The following is an 18,885-nucleotide window of genomic DNA, read 5'->3' on the forward strand; positions in this document are numbered from 1 at the left end:
TGTAGAGGGAGCTTTACTCTTTATCTAACCCCATGCTGTACCTGTCCTGTGAGTGTTTCATGGGGACAGTGTAGAAGGAGCTTTATTCTGTATCTAACCCCGTGCTGTACCTGTCCTGGGAGTGTTTGATGGGGACAGTGCAGAGGGAGCTTTACTCTGTATCTAACTCCGTGCTGTACCTGTCCTGGGATTGTTTGATGGGGACAGTGTAGAGGGAGCTTTACTCTGTATCTAACCCCGTGCTGTACCTGTCCTGGGAGTGTTTGATGGGGACAGTGTAGAGGGAGATTTACTCTGTATCTAACCCTGTGCTGTACCTGTCCTGGGAGTGTTTGATGGGGACAGTGTAGAGGGAGCTTTACTCTGCATCTAACCCCGTGCTGTACCTGTCCTGGGAGTGTTTGATGGGGACAGTGTAGAGGGAGCTTTACTCTGCATCTAACCCCGTGCTGTACCTGTCCTGGGAGTGTTTGATGGGGACAGTGTAGAGGGAGCTTTACTCTGTATCTAACCCCGTGCTGTACCTGTCCTGGGAGTGTTTGATGGGGACAGTGTAGAGGGAGCTTTACTCTGTATCTAACCCCGTGCTGTACCTGTCCTGGGAGTGTTTGATGGGGACAGTGTAGAGGGAGCTTTACTCTGTATCTAACCCCGTGCTGTACCTGTCCTGGGAGTGTTTGATGGGGACAGTGTAGAGGGAGCTTTACTCTGCATCTAACCCCGTGCTGTACCTGTCCTGGGAGTGTTTGATGGGGACAGTGTAGAGGGAGCTTTACTCTCTATCTAACCCCGTGCTGTGCCTGTCCTGGGAGTGTTTGATGGGGACAGTGTAGAGGGAGCTTTCCTCTGCATCTAACCCCGTGCTGTCCTTCTCCTGGGAGTGTTTGATGGGGACAGTGTAGAGGGAGCTTTACTCTGTATCTAACTCCGTGCTGTCCCTCTCCTGGGAGAGTTTGATGGGGACAGTGTAGAGGGAGCTTTACTCTGTATCTAACCCTGTGCTGTCCCTGTCCTGGGAGTGTTTGATGGAGACAGTGTAGAGGGAGCTTTACTCTGTATCTAACCCCGTGCTGTACCTGTCCTGGGAGTGTTTGTTGGGGACTCTGTAGAGGGAGCTTTACTCTGTATCTAACCCCGTGCTGTACCTGCCCTGGGAGTGTTTAATGGGGACAGTGTAGAGGGAGCTTTACTCTGTATCTAACCCCATGCTGTACCTGTCCTCGGAGTGTTTGATGGGGACAGTGTAGAGGGAGCTTTACTCTGCATCTAACCCCGTGCTGTACCTGTCCTGGGAGTGTTTGATGGGGACAGTGTAGAGGGAGCCTTACTCTGTATCTAACCCCGTGCTGTACCTGTCCTGGGAGTGTTTGATGGGGACAGTGCAGAGGGAGCTTTACTCTGTATCTAACTCCGTGCTGTACCTGTCCTTGGAGTGTGATGGGGACAGTGTAGAGGGAGCTTTACTCTGTATCTAACCCCGTGCTGTACCTGTCCTGGGAGTGTTTGATGGGGACAGTGCAGAGGGAGCTTTACTCTGTATCTAACCCCGTGCTGTACCTGTCCTGGGAGTGTTTGATGGGGACAGTGTAGAGGGAGCTTTACTCTGTATCTAACCCTGTGCTGTCCCTGTCCTGGGAGTGTTTGATGGAGACAGTGTAGAGGGAGCTTTACTCTGTATCTAACCCCGTGCTGTACCTGTCCTGGGAGTGTTTGTTGGGGACTCTGTAGAGGGAGCTTTACTCTGTATCTAACCCCGTGCTGTACCTGCCCTGGGAGTGTTTAATGGGGACAGTGTAGAGGGAGCTTTACTCTGTATCTAACCCCATGCTGTACCTGTCCTCGGAGTGTTTGATGGGGACAGCGTAGAGGGAGCTTTACTCTGTATCTAACCCCGTGCTGTACCTGTCCTGGGAGTGTTTGATGGGGACAGTGCAGAGGGAGCTTTACTCTGTATCTAACTCCGTGCTGTACCTGTCCTTGGAGTGTGATGGGGACAGTGTAGAGGGAGCTTTACTCTGTATCTAACCCCGTGCTGTACCTGTCCTGGGAGTGTTTGATGGGGACAGTGCAGAGGGAGCTTTACTCTGTATCTAACCCCGTGCTGTACCTGTCCTGGGAGTGTTTGATGGGGACAGTGTAGAGGGAGCTTTACTCTGTATCTAACCCTGTGCTGTCCCTGTCCTGGGAGTGTTTGATGGAGACAGTGTAGAGGGAGCTTTACTCTGTATCTAACCCCGTGCTGTACCTGTCCTGGGAGTGTTTGTTGGGGACTCTGTAGAGGGAGCTTTACTCTGTATCTAACCCCGTGCTGTACCTGCCCTGGGAGTGTTTAATGGGGACAGTGTAGAGGGAGCTTTACTCTGTATCTAACCCCATGCTGTACCTGTCCTCGGAGTGTTTGATGGGGACAGCGTAGAGGGAGCTTTACCCTGTATCTAACCCCGTGCTGTTTCTGTCCTCGGAGTGTTTGATGGGGACAGCGTAGAGGGAGCTTTACCCTGTATCTAACCCCGTGCTGTACCTGTCTGGGAGTGTTTGATGGGGACAGAGTAGAGGGAGCTTTACTCTGAATCTAACCCCATGCTGTACCTGTCCTGTGAGTGTTTCATGGGGACAGTGTAGAGGGAGCTTTACTCTGTATCTAACCCCGTGCTGTACCTGTCCTGGGAGTGTTTGATGGGGACAGTGTAGCGGGAGCTTTACTCTTTATCTAGCCCCATGCTGTACCTGTCCTGTGAGTGTTTCATGGGGACAGTGTAGAAGGAGCTTTAATCTGTATCTAACCCCGTGCTGTACCTGTCCTGGGAGTGTTTGATGGGGACAGTGCAGAGGGAGCTTTACTCTGTATCTAACTCCGTGCTGTACCTGTCCTTTGAGTGTGATGGGGACAGTGTAGAGGGTGCTTTACTCTGTATCTAACCCCGTGCTGTACATGTCCTGGGAGTGTTTGATGGGGACAGTGTCGAGGGAGATTTACTCTGTATCTTACCCTGTGCTGAACCTGTCCTGGGAGTGTTTGATGGGGACAGTGTAGAGGGAGATTTACTCTGTATCTTACCCTGTGCTGAACCTGTCCTGGGAGTGTTTGATGGGGACAGTGTAGAGCGAGCTTTAGTCTGTATCGAACCCTGTGCTGAACCTGTCCTGGGAGTGTTTGATGGGGAAAGTGTAGAGGGAGCTTTACTCTGTATCTAACCCCGTGCTGTACCTGTCCTGGGAGTGTTTGATGGGGACAGTGTAGAGGGAGCTTTACTCTGTATCTAACCCCGTGCTGTACCTGTCCTGGGAGTGTTTTATGGGGACAGTGCAGAGGGAGCTTTACTCTGTATCTAACCCCGTGCTGTACCTGTCCTGGGAGTGTTTGATGGGGACAGTGTAGAGGGAGCTTTACTCTGTATCTAACCCCGTGCTGTACCTATCCTGGGAGTGTTTGATGGGGACAGTGTAGAGGGAGCTTTACTCTGTATCTAACCCCGTGATGTACCTGTCCTGGGAGTGTTTGATGGGGACAGTGTAGAGGGAGCTTTACTCTGTATCTAACCCTGTGCTGTCCCTGTCCTGGGAGTGTTTGATGGAGACAGTGTAGAGGGAGCTTTACTCTGTATCTAACCCCGTGCTGTACCTGTCCTGGGAGTGTTTGTTGGGGACTCTGTAGAGGGAGCTTTACTCTGTATCTAACCCTGTGCTGTACCTGCCCTGGGAGTGTTTAATGGGGACAGTGTAGAGGGAGCTTTTCTCTGTATCTAACTCCATGCTGTACCTGTCCTCGGAGTGTTTGATGGGGACAGCGTAGAGGGAGCTTTACCCTGTATCTAACCCCGTGCTGTACCTGTCTGGGAGTGTTTGATGGGGACAGAGTAGAGGGAGCTTTACTCTGAATCTAACCCCATGCTGTACCTGTCCTGTGAGTGTTTCATGGGGACAGTGTAGAGGGAGCTTTACTCTGTATCTAACCCCGTGCTGTACCTGTCCTGGGAGTGTTTGATGGGGACAGTGTAGAGGGAGCTTTACTCTTTATCTAACCCCATGCTGTACCTGTCCTGTGAGTGTTTCATGGGGACAGTGTAGAGGGAGCTTTACTCTGTATCTAACCCCGTGCTGTACCTGTCCTGGGAGTGTTTGATGGGGACAGTGCAGAGGGAGCTCTACTCTGTATCTAACTCCGTGCTGTACCTGTCCTTGGAGTGTGATGGGGACAGTGTAGAGGGAGCTTTACTCTGTATCTAACCCCGTGCTGTCCCTGTCCTGGGAGTGTTTGATGGGGACAGTGTCGAGGGAGATTGACTCTGTATCTTACCCTGTGCTGAACCTGTCCTGGGAGTGTTTGATGGGGACAGTGTAGAGGGAGCTTTACTCTGTATCTAACCCCGTGCTGTACCTGTCCTGGGAGTGTTTGATGGGGACAGTGTAGAGGGAGCTTTACTCTGCATCTAACCCCGTGCTGTACCTGTCCTGGGAGTGTTTGATGGGGACAGTGTAGAGGGAGCTTTACTCTGTATCTAACCCCGTGCTGTACCTGTCCTGGGAGTGTTTGATGGGGATAGTGTAGAGGGAGCTTTACTCTGTATCTAACCCCGTGCTGTACCTGTCCTGGGAGTGTTTGATGGGGACAGAGTAGAGGGAGCTTTACTCTGTATCTAACACCATGCTGTACCTGTCCTGGGAGTGTTTGATGGGGACAGTGTAGAGGGAGCTTTCCTCTGCATCTAACCCCGTGCTGTCCTTCTCCTGGGAGTTTTTGATGGGGACAGTGTAGAGGGAGCTTTACTCTGTATCTAACTCCGTGCTGTCCCTCTCCTGGGAGTGTTTGATGGGGACAGTGTAGAGGGAGCTTTACTCTGTATCTAACCCTGTGCTGTCCCTGTCCTGGGAGTGTTTGATGGAGACAGTGTAGAGGGAGCTTTACTCTGTATCTAACCCCGTGCTGTACCTGTCCTGGGAGTGTTTGTTGGGGACTCTGTAGAGGGAGCTTTACTCTGTATCTAACCCTGTGCTGTACCTGCCCTGGGAGTGTTTAATGGGGACAGTGTAGAGGGAGCTTTACTCTGTATCTAACCCCATGCTGTACATGTCCTCGGAGTGTTTGATGGGGACAGCGTAGAGGGAGCTTTACCCTGTATCTAACCCCGTGCTGTACCTGTCTGGGAGTTTTTGATGGGGACAGAGTAGAGGGAGCTTTACTCTGAATCTAACCCCATGCTGTACCTGTCCTGTGAGTGTTTCATGGGGACAGTGTAGAGGGAGCTTTACTCTGTATCTAACCCCGTGCTGTACCTGTCCTGGGAGTGTTTGATGGGGACAGTGTAGAGGGAGCTTTACTCTTTATCTAACCCCATGCTGTACCTGTCCAGTGAGTGTTTCATGGGGACAGTGTAGAGGGAGCTTTACTCTGTATCTAACCCCGTGCTGTACCTGTCCTTGGAGTGTGATGGGGACAGTGTCGAGGGAGCTTTACTCTGTATCTAACCCCGTGCTGTCCCTGTCCTGGGAGTGTTTGATGGGGACAGTGTCGAGGGAGATTTACTCTGTATCTAATCCCGTGATGAACCTGTCCTGGGAGTGTTTGATGGGGACAGTGTAGAGGGAGCTTTACTCTGTATCTAACACCGTGCTGTACCTGTCCTGGGTGTGTTTGATGGGGACAGTGCAGAGGGAGCTTTACTCTGTATCTAACCCCGTGCTGTACCTGTCCTGGGAGTGTTTGATGGGGACAGTGTAGAGGGAGCTTTACTCTGTATCTAACCCCATGCTGTACCTGTCCTGGGAGTGTTTGATGGGGACAGTGTAGAGGGAGCTTTACTCTGCATCTAACCCCGTGCTGTTTGATGGGGACAGTGTAGAGGGAGCTTTACTCTGTATCTAACCCCATGCTGTACCTGTCCTCGGAGTGTTTGATGGGGACAGCGTAGAGGGAGCTTTACCCTGTATCTAACCCCGTGCTGTTTCTGTCCTCGGAGTGTTTGATGGGGACAGCGTAGAGGGAGCTTTACCCTGTATCTAACCCCGTGCTGTACCTGTCTGGGAGTGTTTGATGGGGACAGAGTAGAGGGAGCTTTACTCTGAATCTAACCCCATGCTGTACCTGTCCTGTGAGTGTTTCATGGGGACAGTGTAGAGGGAGCTTTACTCTGTATCTAACCCCGTGCTGTACCTGTCCTGGGAGTGTTTGATGGGGACAGTGTAGCGGGAGCTTTACTCTTTATCTAGCCCCATGCTGTACCTGTCCTGTGAGTGTTTCATGGGGACAGTGTAGAAGGAGCTTTAATCTGTATCTAACCCCGTGCTGTACCTGTCCTGGGAGTGTTTGATGGGGACAGTGCAGAGGGAGCTTTACTCTGTATCTAACCCCGTGCTGTACCTGTCCTGGGAGTGTTTGATGGGGACAGTGTAGAGGGAGCTTTACTCTGTATCTAACCCCGTGCTGTACCTGTCCTGGGAGTGTTTGAGGGGGACAGAGTAGTGGGAGCTTTACTCTGTATCTAACACCATGCTGTACCTGTCCTGGGAGTGTTTGATGGGGACAGTGTAGAGGGAGCTTTCCTCTGCATCTAACCCCGTGCTGTCCTTCTCCTGGGAGTGTTTGATGGGGACAGTGTAGAGGGAGCTTTACTCTGTATCTAACCCTGTGCTGTACCTGTCCTGGGAGTGTTTGATGGGGACAGTGTAGAGGGAGCTTTACTCTGTATCTAACCCCGTGCAGTACCTGTCCTGGGAGTGTTTGATGGGGACAGTGTAGAGGGAGCTTTACTCTGTATCTAACCCCGTGCAGTACCTGTCCTGGGAGTGTTTGATGGGGGACAATGGCATGTTTTGATTTTTCTGTCTTAATCTCTTGCTGATTTCTCCCCTCAGTTTGCTGGTTCTGACTCCGACCTGCAGCTCCGTCACTGACTGTTGTACATCCCACTGCCTCTCGATGGAACAGCGCCAAGGAGCCAGAGGAGATCCTTTCTGAGTGGAACGAGGGCCCTTCACGCTCCAGTTACACAGGAGGGATATGGTCTTGGGTCCGCTCAATGGGGAAGAGGGGCATCAAGCTTTTGCTGTGGGGATAGCTGGTCTCCTGAACATCTACCGTGACACACACTCCGACTAGCACGATTACCCTGTTGGACAGAGGTCTGTTACCCCGTCCGCTATCTGCAGCCTCTGCCTGGTGACCCTGGAGATCCGTCTTTACTGCTCACCCCTCACCCCCTCGTTATGAGTGGGCAGCAAGGTTTTCGGGCAAGGCAGAGGATCATCTCCTCCACCCACCCCGTCAACCCTCCGTGGAACGGTCTCACCATGTCAACACGACACGGAGCCCTCACGCTATGGGAGCGACTGTCTCCTGATGATCACGGCCTGCCCCTCAGAACAAAAGCCCCCCCTCTAACGATTTGTTTACTTCTGCTCGTGTCTTTCTCTCTGCCACCTGCTTTCAGCTCGTCTCTCTCTCTTTGGCTTTGTATCCCCCACTCACTGTCTCCCTCCCACTCTGTCTCTTCCCCAATCTCTATGTCCCTTCCTCACTCTCTGTCCATTTTCTCTCTCTCTCTCTCTCCCTCTCTCTGTCCCACTCTCTATCTCTCTGTCCCTCTAACTCTCTGTCCCTCTTCCTATCTCTCGGTCCCTCTCTCTCTGTCCCTCTCTCTATCTCTCGGTCCCTCTCTCTCTCTCTATGTCCCTCTCTTCCTCTCTCTCTGTCCCTCTCTTCTATCTCTGTCCCACTCTCTCTCTCTCTCTGTCCCTCTCTCTATCTCTCTGTCCCTCTCTCTACCTCTCTCTGTCCCCTCTCTCTCTCTGTCCCTATCTCTCTCTGTCCCTCTCCTCTCTCTGTCCCTCTCCTCTCTCTGTCCCTCTCCTCTCTCTGTCCCTCTCCTCTCTCTGTCCCTCTCCTCTCTCTGTCACTCTCCTCTCTCTGTCCCTCTCCTCTCTCTCTATGTCCCTCTCCTCTCTGTCCGTCCCTCTCCTCTCTCTGTTCCTCTCCTCTCTCTGTCTCTCTCTGTCCCTCTCTCTACCTCTCTCTGTCCCCTCTGTCCCTCTCTCTACCTCTCTCTGTCCCCTCGCTCTCTCTGTCCCTCTTGTCTCTCTCTCTGTCCCTCTCCTCTCTGTCCCTCTCCTCTCTATCCCTCTCCTCTCTCTGTCCCTCTCCTCTCTCTGTCCCTCTCCTCTCTATCCCTCTCCTCTCTCTGTCCCTCTCCTCTCTCTGTCCCTCTCCTCTCTCTGGCCCTCGCCTCTCTCTGGCCCTCTCCTCTCTCTGTCCCTCTCCTCTCTCTGTCCCTCTCCTCTCTCTGTCCCTCTCCTCTCTCTGTCCCTCTCCTCTCTCTGTCCCTCTCTCTACCTCTCTCTGTCCCCTCTCTCTCTCTGTCCCTCCCTATCTCTCTGTCCCTCCCTATCTCTCTGTCCCTCTCCTCTCTCTGTCCCTCTCTCTATCTCTCTCTGTTCCCCCCCCCCTCTCTCTGTGTCCCTCCCTATCTCTCTCTGTCCCTTTCCTCTATCTGTCCCTCCCTATCTCTCTCTGTCCCTCCCTATCTCTCTCTGTCCCTCCCTATCTCTCTCTGTCCCTCCCTATCGCTCTCTGTCCCTCTCCTCTCTCTGGCCCTCTCCTCTCTCTGTCTCTCTCCTCTCTCTGTCTCTCTCTCTGTCCCTCTCCTCTCTCTGTCCCTCTCCTCTCTCTGTCCCTCCCTATCGCTCTCTCCCCCTCTCCTCTCTCTGTCCCTCCCTATCTCTCTGTCCCTCCCTATCTCTCTGTCCCTCTCCTCTATCTGTCCCTCCCTATCTCTCTCTGTCCCTTTCCTCTATCTGTCCCTCCCTATCTCTCTCTGTCCCTCCCTATCTCTCTCTGTCCCTCCCTATCGCTCTCTGTCCCTCTCCTCTCTCTGTCCCTCTCCTCTCTCTGTCCCTCTCCTCTCTCTGTCCCTCTCCTCTCTCTGTCCCTCTCCTCTCTCTGTCCCTCTCCTCTCTCTGGCCCTCTCCTCTCTCTGTCCCTCTCCTCTCTCTGTCCCTCTCCTCTCTCTGTCCCTCTCCTCTCTCTGGCCCTCTCCTCTCTCTGGCCCTCGCCTCTCTCTGGCCCTCGCCCCTCTCTGGCCCTCGCCCCTCTCTGGCCCTCGCCCCTCTCTGGCCCTCGCCCCTCTCTGGCCCTCGCCTCTCTCTGGCCCTCTCCTCTCTCTGGCCCTCGCCCCTCTCTGGCCCTCGCCTCTCTCTGGCCCTCGCCCCTCACTGTCCCTCTCCTCTCTCTGTCCCTCTCCTCTCTCTGTCACTCTCCTCTCTCTGTCCCTCTCCTCTCTCTGTCCCTCTCCTCTCTCTGTCCCTCTCCTCTCTCTGTCCCTCTCCTCTCTCTGTCCCTCTCCTCTCTCTGTCCCTCTCCTCTCTCTGGCCCTCGCCCCTCTCTGGCCCTCGCCCCTCTCTGTCCCTCGCCCCTCTCTGTCCCTCGCCCCTCTCTGGCCCTCGCCCCTCTCTGGCCCTCGCCCCTCTCTGGCCCTCGCCCCTCTCTGGCCCTCGCCCCTCTCTGTCCCTCGCCCCTCTCTGGCCCTCGCCCCTCTCTGGCCCTCGCCCCTCTCTGTCCCTCGCCCCTCTCTGGCCCTCTCCTCTCTCTGGCCCTCTCCTCTCTCTGGCCCTCGCCCCTCTCTGGCCCTCGCCTCTCTCTGGCCCTCGCCCCTCTCTGTCACTCTCCTCTCTCTGTCCCTCTCCTCTCTCTGTCCCTCTCCTCTCTCTGTCACTCTCCTCTCTCTGTCCCTCTCCTCTCTCTGTCCCTCTCCTCTCTCTGTCCCTCTCCTCTCTCTGGCCCTCGCCTCTCTCTGGCCCTCGCCTCTCTCTGTCCCTCTCCTCTCTCTGGCCCTCGCCCCTCTCTGGCCCTCGCCCCTCTCTGGCCCTCGCCTCTCTCTGGCCCTCGCCTCTCTCTGTCCCTCTCCTCTCTCTGGCCCTCGCCTCTCTCTGGCCCTCGCCTCTCTCTGTCCCTCTCCTCTCTCTGTCCCTCTCCTCTCTCTGGCCCTCTCCTCTCTCTGGCCCTCTCCTCTCTCTGTCACTCTCCCCTCTCTGGCCCTCTCCTCTCTCTGTCCCTCTCCTCTCTCTGGCCCTCTCCTCTCTCTGGCCCTCGCCCCTCTCTGTCCCTCTCCTCTCTCTGTCCCTCTCCTCTCTCTGTCCCTCGCCTCTCTCTGGCCCTCTCCTCTCTCTGTCCCTCTCCTCTCTCTGGCCCTCTCCTCTCTCTGGCCCTCTCCTCTCTCTGTCCCTCTCCTCTCTCTGGCCCTCGCCTCTCTCTGGCCCTCGCCTCTCTCTGGCCCTCTCCTCTCTCTGTCCCTCGCCCCTCTCTGTCCCTCTCCTCTCTCTGTCCCTCTCCTCTCTCTGTCCCTCGCCCCTCTCTGGCCCTCTCCTCTCTCTGTCCCTCTCCTCTCTCTGGCCCTCTCCTCTCTCTGGCCCTCGCCCCTCTCTGGCCCTCTCCTCTCTCTGGCCCTCGCCTCTCTCTGTCCCTCTCCTCTCTCTGTCCCTCTCCTCTCTCTGGCCCTCTCCTCTCTCTGGCCCTCTCCTCTCTCTGTCCCTCTCCTCTCTCTGGCCCTCGCCTCTCTCTGTCCCTCTCCTCTCTCTGGCCCTCTCCTCTCTCTGGCCCTCTCCTCTCTCTGTCCCTCTCCTCTCTCTGTCCCTCTCCTCTCTCTGGCCCTCTCCTCTCTCTGGCCCTCTCCTCTCTCTGGCCCTCTCCTCTCTCTGGCCCTCTCCTCTCTCTGGCCCTCTCCTCTCTCTGGCCCTCTCCTCTCTCTGGCCCTCTCCTCTCTCTGGCCCTCTCCTCTCTCTGTCCCTCTCCTCTCTCTGGCCCTCTCCTCTCTCTGTCCCTCTCCTCTCTCTGTCCCTCTCCTCTCTCTGTCCCTCTCCTCTCTCTGGCCCTCTCCTCTCTCTGGCCCTCGCCCCTCTCTGGCCCTCGCCCCTCTCTGGCCCTCGCCCCTCTCTGGCCCTCGCCCCTCTCTGGCCCTCGCCCCTCTCTGGCCCTCGCCCCTCTCTGGCCCTCGCCCCTCTCTGGCCCTCGCCCCTCTCTGGCCCTCGCCCCTCTCTGGCCCTCTCCTCTCTCTGGCCCTCTCCTCTCTCTGGCCCTCGCCTCTCTCTGGCCCTCTCCTCTCTCTGGCCCTCGCCCCTCTCTTTCCCTCGCCTCTCTCTGGCCCTCGCCTCTCTCTGGCCCTCGCCTCTCTCTGGCCCTCTCCTCTCTGTCTGTCTCCCTCAGTAACACCCTCTGTCTCTGTTGCTTTTTTCTGTATCTTCCACCCTGCTCTGCACTCCCTCCGGCAGGCGCACACTCGTATCTCGTGGCGCTGTCCCGCTCTCCTTCGGCACCATCCTCACTTTAAACCCCTCAACGAGAACTGACCTTCATCTGCTCCACTTAAAGGGAGACAAACTTGCCGTCTGTCCTCAGTAACTATTGCCCAAATCAGCCCCCCCCCCGATATCGTTCTGGTGTATGGAAGCTCATTCCAGAGGCAACACAGGGTGAGAATTGGACAAGTTGTTTCTCGTATTGAGATCGAGTTGTGGGCGTGGTGGATATGTCAGTCCGCAGGGCAGAGAGTGAGTCAGTGGGAATGCCTCATCCTGTGCCCCTCCCCAGTTGCTATCTCTAGCCCCATGGTCCCAGGCCTGGGCTGGTGTCACCCTTTTCACCTCACGCAGCCTGGCTCCAGCATCTCACTGGCTGCTACACCGGGTCACTGCGAGTGTCTGTCTGTAATACGACGGGTGTCCATGTCTTGCTGTGACCACTACATTAAAGTATATGCCAGAGAATTTGTGTTGTGTGTGTGTCAGACTGTTTGTGTGTCAGACTGTGCGTGCACGTGTCGGACTGTGAGTGTGTCAGACTGCGCGCGTGTGTGGGACTGTATGTGTGTGTGTCAGACTGCATGTATGTGTGTATGTGGTGGACTGTGTGCATGTATGTATACTTGTCGGACTGCATGTATGTATGTCGAACTGTGTGTATATATGTGTCGAACTGTGTGTGTGTATATATGTGTCGAACTGTGTGTGTGTATATGTGTGTAACTGTCGAACTGTGTGTGTATGTGTGTCGAACTGTGTGTGTAACTGTGTTGAATTGTGTGTGTATGTGTCGAACTGTGTGTGTGTATATGTGTCGAACTGTGTGTGTATTGAACTGTGTGTTTAACTCTGTGACGAACTGTGTGTGTGTATATATGTGTCGAACTGTGTGTCTGTCGAACTGTGTGTATATGTGTGTGTAACTGTCGAACTGTGTGTGTATATATGTGTCGAACTGTGTGTTGAACTGTGTGTTGAACTGTGTGTTGAACTGTGTGTTGAACTGTGTGTTGAACTGTGTGTTGAACTGTGTGTTGAACTGTGTGTTGAACTGTGTGTTGAACTGTGTGTTGAACTGTGTGTTGAACTGTGTGTTTAACTCTGTGTGACGAACTGTGTGTGTGTATATGTGTCGAATTGTGTGTGTAACTGTCGAACTGTGTGTATATGTGTGTGTAACTGTCGAACTGTGTGTGTATATATGTGTCAAACTGTGTGTGTTGAACTGTGTGTTTAACTCTGTGTGACGAACTGTGTGTGTGTGTATATGTGTGTCGAACTGTGTGTGTGTGTGTCGAACTGTGTGTGTAAATGCGTGTCGAAATGTGTGTGTATGTGTGTGTTGAACTGTGTTTAACTCTGTGTCGAACTGTGTGTGTGTAACTGTCGAACTGTGTGTGTCGGACTGTGTGCATATGTGGTTTGGACTTGTGTGGGACAGTGTTGAGTGAGTGTGCCGAACAGTGTGCGGGTATGTGTGTCGAACTGCGTGTGTGTGTGTCAGTGTGTGACACACTGCGAGTGAGTGTGTCAGTGTGTGACACTCGCAGTGAGTGTGTCAGTGTGTGACACACTGCGAGTGAGTGTGTCAGTGTGTGACACTCGCAGTGAGTGTGTTGGACAGTGCTAACCACTGCGCCACCGTGCCGCCCCAACAAACTGTTTATTAATAAAACAATGAAAACATGAACATAAGAAAATGACAGGATAACGTCTACCACAGACTACCTAATCCCAAGATCCTATCCCACCCTCTGCCCAGACACACACAAGACAAACACCAGGCAAGTATCAGCGAGGAATAAAATAAAGCAGGGATTAAAGGGGTAGGTCTGAGATGAGTGTTCACTTGGTGGGTGCAGTCTCTGGGAAATAGAGTTACTCGGGAGGTTCAGGTTGGTGCAATTCTGCCCTTTGACCACCAGGTGGTGTTTTACCTAAGAATTCCAGGTGTGTGCAGTTCTTGTCACCAGCCACCAGATGGTGCTGTATACAGGATGCTCAGGTCGGTGCACTTCCACCTTTCTACCACCGGATGGAGCTTTCACCTCCCTGTGAGAGCAATACAGCTCTGATCCTGGGATTCAGCTGTTTTCTTTGCCCGATTCCTGTACAAAACTGGTGGCTTTATCACAAATACTTCAGTTAGGTTAGATGGACAGCATGGCCGGCACAGTCTTGGAGGGCCGAAGGGCCTATTCCTGTGCTGTACTTTTCTTTGTTCTTTGTTCTTCAGCTCGTCCCAGCCCCCGACCCACACAGTTTGAAGGTTCCTGACCTCAAAATCTCTTTCTCAGTTCTGTTGGCATCTGTGCTCCTTTAACACAGGAAAGTCTTCACAGATTTGGCTACAATACTTCTTAAAATCATCCAGCAGAGAGTCTTCAAGGCTGCTTATTATCATTTGTTTAAAATTTAGAGGACCCAATTCATTTTTTTTTCCAATTAAGGGGCAATTGGCAATTTAGCGTGGCCAATCCACCTAGCCTGCACATCTTTGGGTTGTGGGGGCGAAACCCACGCAGACACGGGGAGACTGTGCAAACTCCACATGGACAGTGACCCAGAGCCGGGATCGAACCTGTGAACTTTGGCGCCGTGAGGCAGCAGTGCTAACCCACTGCACCACCGTGCTGCCCTCCTCTCTGGCTGCTTAACAGAACTGAACAAAGGATGGCACTCTCCAGAAGATCCGCCTTCTTCCCTAAAAGGTACTGATTGGCTTCAACAACCACAGGCCGCAATAGGAAAAGGTTGAAAGTCTTATATGCACTGATTGGCTGCTTGCCAAGTCTATCAAACGACATCACGGATTCTGCCACAGAACCTAAAGGGGATGTTTTGGACTAACCCATCTGAAAGGGGATTTTCTTTTCCCCCCCAGTGTCCAAAGGCTCCAATTTAAACAGGACAGGGATTAAAACGGGAACACTGGACAGACAATAGCCCCACACCAGTGGGATCAGATCCAATCAACACCACTTACCTGGCAGAGCACAGCCGTTTGAGGCAATTCATTGGCCACTTGCCAAATCCAGCCTTCTGGATCTTTGTTTTTTTAATAAATTTAGAGTAGTCGACTTCAGGGTGCGGCGATGACCAGCTAAGTCGCAAGTTTCGGCAGCTCCCGGTGGAAAGGACTTTTGGGCTCTTAATAGGAGCCCCAACGGCAATTTTAACGGCTAAAAACACTGTGCGGTAAACCAGAAGGGAATCCCCCCTGGACACGGATGGAAAAAGGAGGGGAAAGTGGCCGGATTGCGGTGGATCCTCTAGAGCAGCGGCCAGGAAGGCAGGCACAAAGCAAGATGGCGTCGGAAGGAGGCAGTTTAATATGGGGCCCTGACCAACAAGAGTTCCTGCGGCGTTGCGTGGAAGAACTTAAAAAGATGAAGAAGGAGCTGTTGGCCCCGATATTACAGGCGATTGAAGGGCTAAAGGACGAGCAAAAGACCCAGGAGCAGGAGCTTCGGGTCGTGAAGGCAAAGGCTGCTGAGAATGAGGACGACATACAGGGCCTGGTGGTGAAGACAGAGATGGACGAGGCACAACACAAAAGATGTGTGGAAAGGCTGGAGGTGCTGGAGAATAATGCGAGGAGGAAGAATTTAAGGATTCTTGGTCTTCCCGAAGGTGCAGAAGGGGCGGACGTCGGGGCATATGAGAGCACGATGCTGCACTCGTTAATGGGATCGGAGGCCCCGACGGGCCCGTTGGAGGTGGAGGGAGCCTATCGAGTTATGGCGCGAAGACCGAGGGCTGGAGAAATTCCTCGAGCCATAGTGGTGAGATTTCTCCGATATAAGGACAGAGAGATGGTCCTCAGATGGGCAAAGAAAACTCGGAGCTGTAGGTGGGAGAACGCGGTGATCCGCGTATATCAAGATTGGAGTGCGGAGGTGGCGAGAAGGAGGGCAAGCTTTAATCGGGCCAAGGCGGTGCTGCACAAAAGGAAGGTTAAATTTGGAATGCTGCAGCCGGCAAGACTGTGGGTCACACATCAAGGGAAACACCACTACTTTGAAACGGCAGAAGAGGCGTGGACATTTATTGTCGAGGAGAAGCTGGAATAAGCGGGCTAGAAAAAGAACGTTTGGGACAAAGTGGTGGGGCGAATATGTGGGGTGAAGAGGGGGAAGAGATGATTTCCCAAGTTGTTAATCCTGTGACCCTGGAACTTTTCTCTCTTCCCCATGTCGTGGGGGAGGGGGGGAGGGAGGATGAGGAGCTGGGGGTGCCGGCCATTGGGGGCGGGGCCAAATGGGAAGCGCGGGCTTTGTTCCTGCGCTACGGTAATCATGGTGGGAACAGGGAAGCAGGAAGGAGGGGACCTCGCACAGTGTGAGCCGAGGTCACGGGGGGAAGCCGAGGTCGGCCAGAGTTTGCTAACTTCTGGGAGCAACATGGGGGGGTGCAATTACGCTAGTGAGGGATCTAGCGGGGGGGGGGTTAACTGGGTTGCTGCTGCTGGGGAGAAGGGGGAGCTGGTATGGGGTGGGGTGGTCGGGGCGGGAGGGCGCCGTTGGGGGGGAGATACGGCTATGTGGGAACCGGGTGAGGAGCTGGATTGAAAAAGGAGATGGCTAGTCGACAGGGGGCGGGGTGGTAAAGAGCCCCCCAACCCGGCTGATCACGTGGAATGTGAGAGGGCTGAACGGGCCGTTAAAGAGGGCACGGGTACTCGCACACCTAAAGAAACTTAAGGCAGATGTGGTTATGCTGCAGGAGACGCATCTGAAACTGATAGACCAGGTCAGACTATGCAAAGGATGGGTGGGGCAGGTGTTTCATTCGGGGCTAGACGCAAAAAACAGGGGGGTGGCTATACTAGTGGGGAAGCAGGTAATGTTTGAGGCAAAGACCATAGTGGCGGATAGTGGGGGCAGATACGTGATGGTGAGTGGCAAATTGCAAGGGGAGGCGGTGGTATTAGTGAACGTATATGCCCCGAACTGGTATGATGCCAACTTTATGAGGCGTATGTTAGGACGTATCCCGGACCTAGAGGTGGGGAAGTTGGTAATGGGTGGAGATTTTAATACGGTGCTGGACCCAGGGCTGGACAGATCGAGGTCCAGGACCGGAAGGAGGCCGGCTGTAGCTAGGGTGCTTAAGGACTTTATGGAGCAGATGGGAGGAGTAGATCCCTGGAGATTTAGTAGACCTAGGAGTAAGGAGTTTTCGTTTTTCTCCTATGTCCACAAAGTTTATTCACGGATAGACTTTTTTGTTTTGGGAAGGGCACTGATCCCGAAGGTGACGGAGTACACGGCTATAGCTATTTCGGATCACGCTCCACATTGGGTGGACCTGGAGATAGGAGAGGAAAAAGAACAGCGTCCACCCTGGAGAATGGACATGGGATTATTGGCAGATGAGGGGGTGTGTTTAAGGGTGAGGGGGTGTATTGAAAGGTACTTGGAACTCAATGATAATGGGGAGGTTCAGGTGGGAGTGGTCTGGGAGGCGCTGAAGGCAGTGGTTAGAGGGGAGCTGATATCTATTAGGGCACATAAAGGAAAGCAGGAGGGTAGGGAAAGGGAGCGGTTGTTGAAAGAACTTCTGAGAGTGGATAGACAATATGCAGAGGCACCGGAGGAGGGACTGTACAGGGAAAGGCAAAGGCTACATGTAGAATTTGACTTGTTGACTACGGTTAATGCAGAGGCACAATGGAGGAAGGCACAGGGTGTACAGTACGAATACGGGGAGAAGGCGAGCAGGTTGCTGGCCCACCAACTGAGGAAAAGGGGAGCAGCGAGGGAGATAGGGGGGGTGAGAGATGAGGAGGGAGATATGGAGCGGGGAGCGGAGAGAGTGAATGGAGTGTTCAAGGCATTTTATGAAAGATTATATGAAGCTCAGCCCCCGGATGGGAAGGAGAGAATGATGTGCCTTCTGGATCAGCTGGAATTTCCTAAGGTGGAGGAGCAGGAGAGGGAGGGACTGGGAGCACAGATTGAGACGGAGGAAGTAGTGAAAGGGATTGGGAGCATGCAGGCGGGGAAGGCCCCGGGACCAGACGGATTCCCAGTGGAATTCTATAGGAAATATATGGACTTGCTGGCCCCGCTACTGATGAGAACCTTTAATGAGGCGAGGGAAAGGGGGCAGCTGCCCCCGACTATGTCAGAGGCAACGATATCGCTCCTCCTAAAGAAGGAAAAAGACCCGCTGCAATGCGGGTCCTATAGGCCTATTTCCCTCCTGAATGTGGACGCTAAGATTCTGGCCAAGGTAATGGCAACGAGGATAGAGGATTGTGTCCCGGGGGTGGTTCATGAGGACCAAACTGGGTTTGTGAAGGGGAGACAGCTGAATACAAATATACGGAGGCTGCTAGGGGTAATGATGATGCCCCCACCAGAGGGGGAAGTGGAGATAGTGGTGGCAATGGATGCCGAGAAAGCATTTGATAGAGTGGAGTGGGATTATTTGTGGGAGGTGCTGAGGAGATTTGGCTTTGGAGTTGGGTATATCAGATGGGTACAGTTGCTGTATAGGGCCCCGATGGCGAGCGTGGTCACGAATGGACGGGGGTCTGATTATTTTCGGCTCCATAGAGGGACGAGGCAGGGATGTCCTCTGTCCCCGTTATTGTTTGCACTGGCGATTGAGCCCCTGGCCATAGCATTGAGGGGTTCCAGGAAGTGGAGGGGAGTACTCGGGGGAGGAGAAGAACACCCGGTATCTCTGTATGCGGATGATTTGTTGCTATATGTGGCGGACCCGGCGGAGGGGATGCCAGAGATAATGCGGATACTTGGGGAGTTTGGGGATTTTTCAGGGTATAAATTGAACATGGGGAAAAGTGAGTTGTTTGTGGTGCATCCAGGGGAGCAGAGCAGAGAAATAGAGGATTTACCGTTGAGGAAGGTAACAAGGGACTTTCGGTACTTGGGGATCCAGATAGCCAAGAATTGGGGTACATTACATAGGCTTAATTTAACGCGGTTGGTGGAACAGATGGAGGAGGACTTTAAGAGATGGGACATGGTGTCCCTGTCACTGGCAGGTAGGGTGCAGGCGGTTAAAATGGTGGTCCTCCCGAGATTCCTTTTTGTGTTTCAGTGCCTCCCGGTGGTGGTCACGAAGGCTTTTTTCAAAAGAATTGAGAAGAGTATTATGAGTTTTGTGTGGGCCGGGAAGACCCCGAGAGTGAGGAGGGGATTTTTGCAGCGTAGTAGGGACAGGGGGGTGCTGGCACTACCGAGCCTAAGTGAGTACTACTGGGCCGCCAATATTTCAATGGTGTGTAAGTGGATGGGAGAAGAGGAGGGAGCGGCGTGTAAGAGATTGGAGAGGGCGTCCTGCAGGGGGACTAGCCTACAAGCTATGGTGACGGCACCGTTGCCGTTCTCACCGAAGAAAAACACCACAAGCCCGGTGGTGGTGGCTACATTGAAGATTTGGGGGCAGTGGAGACGGCATAGGGGAAAGACGGGAGCCTCGGTGCGGTCCCCGATAAGAAATAACCATAGGTTTGTTCCGGGGAGAATGGATGGGGGATTTAGAGCATGGCAAAGAGCAGGGGTAGCACAATTGAGAGATCTGTTCGTAGATGGGACGTTTGCGAGTCTGGGAGTGCTGACGGAAAAA

General features: G+C 53.7%; 2 protein-coding genes across 6 annotated transcripts in view; both read left to right on the forward strand.

Moving 5' to 3' along the window:
* The window catches only part of LOC140396053 (phosphorylase b kinase gamma catalytic chain, skeletal muscle/heart isoform-like), a 49,944-nt gene extending 41,270 nt beyond the window's left edge, over positions 1–8,674 (forward strand). For 2 of the 5 annotated variants that reach the window (XM_072484143.1, XM_072484144.1), the window contains exon 11: positions 6,853–8,670. Coding sequence is in view for 1 of the 5 variants with exons in the window: in XM_072484147.1 (XP_072340248.1) it covers positions 6,853–6,891 (39 nt within the window). In the remaining 4 variants the exon portion in view is untranslated. Of the gene's footprint in view, positions 1–6,852 lie in introns of all 5 variants that reach the window. The other 3 variants (XM_072484147.1, XM_072484146.1, XM_072484145.1) reach the window with 3 other exon arrangements.
* LOC140396055 (uncharacterized) lies at positions 7,664–11,751 on the forward strand. The gene is made up of 2 exons (XM_072484148.1): positions 7,664–8,801; positions 11,154–11,751. Exons 1-2 carry the CDS (start codon positions 7,664–7,666, stop codon positions 11,192–11,194), a joined length of 1,179 nt encoding a protein of 392 aa, XP_072340249.1. The 3' UTR covers positions 11,195–11,751.
* Positions 11,752–18,885: the final 7,134 nt, after the last annotated feature.

Source organism: Scyliorhinus torazame, chromosome 19 (genome assembly GCF_047496885.1).
Source record: "Scyliorhinus torazame isolate Kashiwa2021f chromosome 19, sScyTor2.1, whole genome shotgun sequence".
NCBI lineage: Eukaryota > Metazoa > Chordata > Chondrichthyes > Carcharhiniformes > Scyliorhinidae > Scyliorhinus > Scyliorhinus torazame.